At 40.4% G+C, this 9,372-nt stretch overlaps 1 protein-coding gene across 4 annotated transcripts; it reads right to left on the bottom strand.

Annotated features, from left to right (window-relative positions):
* Nucleotides 1-2,602: 2,602 nt before the first annotated feature.
* Nucleotides 2,603-9,152, bottom strand: ftr84 (finTRIM family, member 84). Of its 4 annotated transcripts, none has more exons than XM_070917236.1 (7): nt 8,457-9,152; nt 8,225-8,320; nt 7,876-8,109; nt 7,246-7,402; nt 7,083-7,139; nt 6,813-6,866; nt 2,603-6,561 (listed from the first exon to the last, which is right to left on the bottom strand). In XM_070917236.1, the coding sequence occupies exons 1-7, from the start codon at nt 9,027-9,029 to the stop codon at nt 6,032-6,034; spliced, it is 1,701 nt and encodes a 566-aa protein (XP_070773337.1). In that variant the 5' UTR covers nt 9,030-9,152; the 3' UTR covers nt 2,603-6,031. The 4 variants fall into 4 exon arrangements, with proteins under 4 accessions (XP_070773337.1, XP_070773354.1, XP_070773346.1 ...); XM_070917253.1 differs by having other exon boundaries at nt 7,077-7,139; XM_070917245.1 differs by having other exon boundaries at nt 6,813-6,854; nt 7,059-7,139.
* Nucleotides 9,153-9,372: the final 220 nt, after the last annotated feature.

The raw sequence follows: 9,372 nt of genomic DNA on the forward strand, positions 1-9,372 counted from the left end.
CTAGCAAGTTAATAATCCTCTCTCTTTTTCTCGTACTACCACACACACAAACTGCAGAATCGCAGGAACAGACAAAAGTCACATCACATCATCACAAAAAAAACATTTGGGATTTATCTGTTTTGTTGACAAGTGTCCCTGAATGAGCGCAATGAGCATGTGAAAATCCAGTAAATTTTTGCTGTTGATAGTCATCAGGTCTGCACAGTCATGTCTACTGTGTTTCCAATCTTGCCTGGGATAGCTGCTTAATTAGATTGCGAATGCTTTGGGGCTTCAATAACAATGCACATGGACCTAAAACTATCATGAATTCACTCCAGTTGAAGAATGAAGACCTCTGAGCTTCGTCTCACTTCACCATAGACAAGTATTGTTACCAATGGTCAGACTATCATGAATGTCTGGGGAAGCTCACCCTGCTTTACTGCAACAACATTTTCCAGCCTTCTGCAGGTAAAGCAGCGGCTGGACAAACCCACCACCAAAAGTAATGAAAGTGCAAATTCTTAGGAATATTTTTCTACCATGTGAAAACCAAGTGCTTAGATTGGAGAGAATAGAAACACACCACAAGACGTATGTTCCCACAAATGACACAATGATCAACAAGATAGCAAGAAATACTCTTCTCTTCATGTTGTTGTCTCTCTCCTTTTTCCCATCACCTGGCCGAGGTCTTTTTAGAGCCACAAGGACCGAAAAGTAGCAGAACAGCATCACTGATATTAAGACCACACATTCACTCACAAAAACCAGATGCTTTGTCATGGAAGAGAGTGTGTAAAATACAGAAAATCCAATGATAACAGTCCATGCCACCCCAGAGAAGGCCGCCTTGTACCTCAGTGATTTATACCTGAGGTACAGCACAGGGTGCACCACAGCCAGAAACTGTTCTATGCAGATACAGCACTGCAGAATAGGACGGCCACTCCACAGAAAACCATTTGTAAATCTAAATAGAAATTTCACGGAGGGGGAAATGTGTGCGAGAAGGCTGCAGACAGAAAGCAAGCAGAAGATAATCTCAGACACAGCCAGGTTGAGCGGGAAGAACTCTGCCACCAACTGGCCTCCTGCTCCGGTTGCTATCAGCCACACAACGTAGCTGTTGATTGGCAGACCCAGGACGAGATTGACTGAGGTGGAGGCGATCGATAGAATGGCGACGTCAGAGAGCGAAGATGCATTAGATGAGTTCATTTTTCTGGAAATTTCAGTTCAGCGTTTCAGGGTCAAGTCTTCCAATCAGAATCTGACTGAGAGAAAAAAAGACATCAGCATCATAGTTTTATCAAATCCACTGCACTCCAAAACTGAACAGAGAATAAACTGAGCTGAATGCAGCTACAAACTTAATATAATTGTGTTAACATAAATTAATAATGTAATATATTAAACAATTAAACAGAAATGAATACGAACCACAGTTCTTTCTCTCCTGATATTCGAATGATCACATCAAATATGAAGTCCTCATGTTTGTAATGCATCACCTGCTCAACCTGAGTTCTCTGGTAACTAAACATGCAAATGATGCTCAAATACATGCAGGTCACTCATTCATCAACAGCTTATCAAAACATTACACTTAGAAGAGTGACCAAGTTTTGAATGCTGTTAAGTGGCTATTAAAAGTAAAGGGGAGACTCAGACCTGTTTATTGACCTGCTTCTCCTTTTACCAGCTTTTTATTGAATACCATGCTTTATGTTTCTACAATTCACATGGTGGCTTAAAATGTATGTGTTAAAGTCTTCCTGGGTAAAATCATGAGCCCAAAGGGGATTCCTCAAGTCAACAAATGCGGGACAGTCAGATTTTCTTTTTTCATTTTTTTAGAGTAATGTTGTGGTTTTAGTTTCATTATGTACCACCCACAACCCTCAGTTGACGTCCACCACCAGCTTTCATAGGTTAGTAAGAACATCTTAATACAAGGAGAAATCCTTGTTTCTCAAATGATAGTATTTACATGCATGGAGTTACCAGCACAGTTGTACAACCTCAGCCCAGTATCCATAGGAACTGCATCCATATTGTATTATTTCACACCTCAATGTTCGTAGTGTAGTTAGTAGTGTGTATATGTATATGTATATATGTACTCTATATGTAGCAAGGTGGAAAGTAAGGTTGTACAGGTTGGATTGGTGGGTGGACAGGTTGTATGTGAGACCAGAGTTTGTGTCCCATTGCCGTCTTGCTTCACACTTTAATTCCCTAACCTTAACCAAACCAGAGGTTCCAGGTACCAATGTTGAAGAAAGGGTTATTTTTAAAAACATTGTCAATGTAAAAAACAAAAAATGTCCAATATTGATGTCCTTGTCTGGCGATATGGTTGACAATCTATTGCAATCTATTTACATGTGACTCTTGGACATATTTATGTTAGTTATGGTATAGTATAGTAGTTATGTTATCCACCTAATGTAAGTCGTTTTGTGTTCTCAAATCTCACAGAGAACTGTCAATTTATTGAAAATCCGTCACACTCATTAAACTTGAATAAAATTCATTGAGGGGAAACAAGTCTTTTTCATCATCATCATCATCACATTATTTACCAAACAGGAAGACACATGGAGAAATGTACTAGATTTACTGTGGTGTTTATCTTTCACAGCCAATGGAAAATTGCATTATTGAAAAAAGATGCCCCCACGAGGCTCAAGTAGAATCAAGGTAGAATACAAGCAGACTTCTGTTTACATTATTCTTCCCACTGTTTTCCCCCATAGTCATGAGCATTGACTGGCATTACAGCGATTTAATCCAGAATAAAAACAGAACAAGAGAGCTATGGTATATTCTTGCAAATGTGTGCTTTGCTATGTAAACGTAAATATAAACAAAAATCACCAGGAACCGTAAAACACTCTAACACGTTATACTACGATATACGGTACACAAACATACATATACATGGGTATATTGACAGTGATAGTGATAATTAGAGCTCCCTCAAGCAGGGAAGTTTTCTGGTCCTGTGGAGGTAAAGGAGCGGCTGTATAAACCCAGTTGTTAAAGCTAAACTTGTGCAAATGGTTAAGGCGTTGGAAAACTCCATAGTCTTCAAGCAACATTGCAATGGAATAGCAGCCACATACAAAAAGAAATTGATGGCCATGGAACTCATGATAAGCAAAATTATTTTAAAGGCCCTTCTCTTCATTGTGTTGCTCTTCTTCTCTGTGTCTTTTTCTCCTGGCCCGGGGCGTTTCAGAGCCCTGAGAACTGAGAGACAGCAGAAAACCTTTACAGAGAAGAAGAGTACATTCTGGCAGAAAAACCCATAAAGATACAGAGCATCTGAATAGGTGTACATCGAGTACATGCAGGAAATCAAGCCAATCGACCAGACAACACAACAACAGGCCACCCTGTACCTCAGGGGTTTAAACCGAAGAAATAACACGGGGTGGACAACGCCAATGTAGCACTCGACACAGATGCAAGATTGGAAGAGAGGACGGGGTGTGAAGAGAAGGCCAAGTGAAAACATGAAGGCTTCAAAATAGAAGAATAATTTCAACTGTATATAAAGAATATACCATATGCTGGATAAAGAGAAAAATATCTCAGATATAGCCAGATTGAGAGAAAAGAAGTCTGAAGCCAAAGTCTCTCTTGCTCCTGCCAATATCAGCCACATGACATAACCATTCAAAGGCAGACCCAGGATGTTGTTGACTGAAGCTGAAGCAATGGCCAAAGCCACATCATGAGATCCAACAATAGATGAGGTGGTGTTCATTTTGCGTCTGTAAAGAAGAAGAGACAGCTTCAGAAGCTCTAACCTGAAACTGATTATTTTCTTTCTTTCTTTCTTTCTTTCTTTCTTTGAACTCAACTTTCTTTGAGTTTGGGATTATTAATGCAAAGTAAAGAATGCACAATAACTCTCTGCCAACAACATACCTTTTTGACCAATCTCAGAGGCAGTTCACAGCAATACCAAACTGTACAAAATTCAACAAATTCACCCCCTTAATCTGAAGTTACCCAGTCCTTGATTCAAACCTGCTATAAAGTTGAACAGTGTCTGGAAGTCTGGTCAAGCAACAGTGAAGATTTGAACTGATGCACAAATAGCCTCACAGGCTCTTTTTACTTGGTTTACTGTTGGTATACTCAAATGCACTACAAAAACAAAAGCTAGTAAACAGGCTGCTAAATGGAAATGAGATTCAGTAACAACAGGAGCTCTCCAAATAGGACTCACTGCCTTTGAAACATGTTTCCAGGCTGTGCTCTGCTTTTTCCCATCTGTCTGCTGGGATAGATGGCAACAACTCTGACCTGTACAGGTTTGGAGAATGGATGGCTGTTTGACTGCTATCTGCCTACCAACAGGTTACTGTATATTAATTCAAAAGGTCAGTTCACCTCACTGACAGAAAATCATATTTTCCCCACCGATCCCTATTTGCTGATCAACTAATAATGGGTTCCCTGTGGAGATGTTGACCTGTATTAGCAGTATGAATCAGTCTATCGTATTTTGTTACAGTTTGGGTTGTTGTAATATACACCAATACCACTACTATACAGCAGTTGCCAGCATTTCTGTAGTAGTTTGCTGGGTGACTGCCTCTAACACCTGTAACTTTGCATATAGGGCCATGGCCGTGCTTCATGTCTATTACATGGCAAACATGAAAAGCAGTGCTGTACCTTTGGATAATTTCTCTTGCAAATCATGTGAGTTAAGAGAGGAGAGACTATTGTTCCTCCTATGAATCACTGTGAACGTTCTAGATAACAAACATATCATAACAATGAATGTATGTCTTAAAACATTAAAAGGTAAACGTCAGCAGGCTTGTGAATTGAGCAGACCTTAAATGGGAAAACATACGATTTCTCTAATCACTAACTCAGTATATTTCAGCAAATATAAATATATATAGTATAAATATAGTCAATACATTTATTTTCACTTCAGATAACTTTGTCAGAACTGCAAACAAAAAGTCAAGCAGTGCTAACGAGAGAGCTGGCAGCGCAACCGCAAAGCCGACAGTAAATGGTCTCACTTATATAGCGCTTTTCAACCTTCATGGTTCCCAAAGCGCTTTACAGGTAAGTCTCATTCACCCATTCACTCACACACCAATGGTGACCGAGCTGCCATGCAAGGTCACTTCGACTTGACTGAAGTTTACACAGGCACTCAAATAATTTGTTTGCAAGTTATATGTTTTACTTTTGAGATTACAATTCTTATTTGTGTTTGATATCTAAGAAGTTTTGTTTGATTATACTGACACAAATCTGATTCCATATTAAACACAAAAGTTATGTCCAAATAGAGTAGCTAAAATTATCATGTTGAATGACTTGGCTTAGAATATTTGTCTAAATATTAATCAGTATATTCTAAGTATTATATAATCATATTATATAATACTTCATATGTACTTATGTTGGTTTGTTATAGTGTTATCAAAGTGTTTAGGGTTAGTGTCAGTGTTTTATGTCATTGCTTCACACCTTAATTGTGAAAGTTCTCTGTGAGACCATAAACATTTTCAAACACTGTGTACATTTTTGTTTTTACTGTTTGATGTATTTTTGTTTTTTTTGCACATAAACACTCAAACACAAACATACACATACAGCATGTATATTTATGTCATCTAGCTGCAGATTGTTTCAGCCACAACATATTAATGCTCATAAAAACATCACAGATGAATACAGGCCTTCTGTTATTAGCATTAGAGGATTGGATTGGTAGTTGCGGTATCTCTATTAAATCAATATATATTTCTCCAAATGGGAATTTGCATGAAATAAATACGTTTGCATATGTTTCTAAAATAACGGCCTTAAATTACATTCAGTGAGACATTGTTATTATCCTATATATCCTATATATCCTATATCCTACATCACAACAACTTGAAAATCTGTGCAAGAAAGGAGTTTAAGATTCATTCTTGCAGATCGTAACTTTACATTGTACTGTACAGTTAATATTCAACACTTACTGTATACAGTACCCGTGGCTCTATACCCTTCACAATGGCTTCAGCTGGCAGAGGCTAACACAGGAGCCCACACCAAAACCAGCATACAAAGGCTCACTGAACTGAGCTTTAAATCTGTGGATAAGCTCCATAGCCTCTGATATTGAGTAAAAGGCCACAGTGTTGCCTGCATAATCCAGGTAGACACCAATCCGTGTGGCCCTGGGAGCATCAGGAAGGTCTCGGTCTACTTTGTTGTGCCAGGCAGAGTAGCCTGAGTCTGAGCAGAGGAGACTCCAAGACTTGTCGTTGTAGCCCAGCAGGCTATGCGAATTCTTCCCCTTGCGACTGATACTCTTGTAGGCCACCCCGATAGAAAACTCCCCTCTCCACTCTGCCTCCCAGTAAAATCTGAAACCAGTCAGAGGCTCCTTGCACAGCGCCTGGGAGAAGCCATCGAAGCGTTCTGGATGATCAGGGTAAAACTGGATTGTTTTCTTCCGTGTGACCCTCTGGTTCCCGTCCGACAAGACCAGCTCTTTATAGACTGTGTTTGGATCGATGGACATCTTGCAGGCGTCTGAGCAGAGACATCCATACACAGTACACATTTCTTACTCATTAAGGTTTAGATGTGGAGCATCTTAACATTCATGTATTCATCCATTCACTATACCTCACTCTGTCGTTTTTCACCCAACTAACAACTAAATATCTGAGAATACTATATTAATATATATAAATGCATATTGCTGTTGTCAACGAAAGTAGTCACTCAGTGTCTGACAGTGATAAGCACCGAATGGACTGAACCATAAACACTTTACTCACATCTTAAGAAGTCTGTCCTGGTCTTTGGCTCCTGAAAATCAACTCTGGAAGGAACTGTTTGGACATAAAAACATGATCAATGTAATTTTAATATGCATTTATAAATAAATCTAAAGGGAATTACATAATTACACAAATCAGCTGAGATAACTTCTTATTCACTTTCTATCTACATCTTCCTTGTTCTGTACTCAAAAATAAAATCTATATAATCTATATTCATGTATGTTTAAAAGTGATATGTACATATTTCAGTTGATAGACACTTACCTTTGAGTCGTTTGTCTCCATTTCTAGGCAAAAGTATGTACACGGGTGTTTCACTGACTGTGAAGATGATACAGCATTAGGTTAGCCTGTTACAGGCAGACTTTTCACAGGTGGTTTTCACAGTATAAAGATATTTTGTCAATATTATCTACTTGACACTCACCAGTCTTTGAGATTTTGCTCAATTCCTTCTTACAGATGTCGTCCAGATGTTCCTTCATCTCTGTGGCTGTCTTGCTCATCTCTCCAAAGGAGAACTGAGGGTTGATGAGCACTTTGGGCACCATGGCCTCAGGAGGAACACACAGGGTCGGAAAATTCTATTCAACAAGAAACAGGAGCTCCGTGATCCAGTCAACAAGTCAAAAGCACAAAAAGTAACCTCGCCTCACCAAAAGAACAAAAAGTAACATATTTACATTGTACTGCCTTCTATTAAATCTACTGCCACGTTGCTATTTCATAGTGAGTGGTTCATTTTACCAGCATTAATGCTGCTGATGCTTTTTTTAATGTGAGGAGAAAAGACAAGCATTGATCGCGTATTAAAGGAAACTTAACCAAAGCAGTATTTTTATGTTAAATACAATATAACTGTCTTGTCAACCTAAATAAGAAAAGATAGCTTCAAGAGTACATGCAACTCACAGATTATACTGTGTAATGTGTAAACATTACAGTGTGTGAGTGTACAACATTCATCAAGTCCATTTAGTATTCCATCAGTGTTATATTACAATTATTTAGACATGAATGCTTATGTCTCTTGCAGCTCTGTATGATCTTTCAGCACCTGCAGAAAGTGAATGTTGTCCTCTGTTTCGAGGATCTGACGTAGCTCTGCATCTCTGCGCTGCAGCTCAAGTATCTCCTGCTCCAGACGTTCCACGTAGCCATCGGCCTGCGACATCGCTGACTGCATGTTGGACATTATCATCTGATTGATCTCAGCCTTCCAGCGCTCCACCGCCTGCAGCATTTCGTGGAATGTCTTATCACTTTCCGCCTGTGCTCGCTGGGCACAACTCTAAAAGTTAAAATCAGTTTGTCGAGAGGTTTTAGAAGAGGGACAACATGGTTGTAAAATATCTCATGTGATATTGCGTCTGCACTCAAATACACAATGTCACATTGCGTCTTACTTTGAGAACATCCACATTATGTTTGAGCTCCTGCAGCTCCTTCATCCTCTCCTGAATGATGTGCTGCACTTCAGACTGGGTGACCACCAAGACTTTCTGTTGGAAGAACAGGACAATGAGAATTGATAAAAAGGAGATTTTGAATGTTGTTGTTTGTATTTGTAATGGCTTTCGTGCAGCTTATTCAGGGCATACAAGGCCACATATTGACTCACAAACAAGTCAGACTCACTTGTTTTTCAGTGCGCTCTTCTTCTGCTGAGGTAATGTTGTGGCTGCGGTGCTCTCTGACAGTACACAGCACACAGATACACATCTGGTCAGAGCGACAGAACAGCTCCAGGCCTTTCTCATGCTGGGGGCAGATCTTCCTGTCCAGGTGGCCCGTCTCGTCCACCAGCTTGTGTCTCTTGAAGGTGGACGACTCGTAATGTGGCTTAACGTGCGTTTCGCAGTAGTAGGCCAGGCACATGAGGCATGACTTAACAGCCTTGTTGCGACGGCCGACGCAGAAATCGCAGAAGGATTCCTGGTGCATGTAGGGGAAAGGAGTGAGCGCAGGAAGCTGGCGCCGTGGCTCGTGGTTTACGTCGGGCAGATTGCGTCTCAGCACGGGCCGCGGTGTGAAGGTTGCGCGGCACTGTGGGCAGCTGTACACACCCATGTGGTCAAACTGGTCCCAGTAGATCTTGATGCACTCCAGGCAGTAGGTGTCACCACAGGGGATGGTGACCGGGTCTCTCAGTGCGTCCACACACAGTGGACAGTAAGCCTCTGGTGGCAAGGGGAAACTAGAATCAGCCATGATGATGATCACAGGTGAATCCCCAAGCTGTTAATATGAGTAAGTCTGCCAAATGATGGTAAGCCAAGTGCTGTTAGTCAGTATGAGGTCCAGAGAGAGTCCAACCAGAGGCTCCTGTGATCCTACAACTCCAAACCAGAGACAATGCTGTTCTTTGGTGATATTTAAAGGGGAGGCTTTGTGTCAACTGTAATCAGACAGGTGGTGTCTTCCTACAGAAACCTTTTTCCAGCGTCTGAGCGAAAGTACTGAGGTCTGCAACCATGACGGGATCTGCTTAACAAGCAAGAATTTCAGGTAAAGTCACACAGTAAGGTCAAGTTGTCAGCAAAATAAAAGCTAA

The sequence above is a fragment of the Enoplosus armatus genome, chromosome 2, assembly GCF_043641665.1.
Source record: "Enoplosus armatus isolate fEnoArm2 chromosome 2, fEnoArm2.hap1, whole genome shotgun sequence".
Lineage (NCBI taxonomy): Eukaryota > Metazoa > Chordata > Actinopteri > Centrarchiformes > Enoplosidae > Enoplosus > Enoplosus armatus.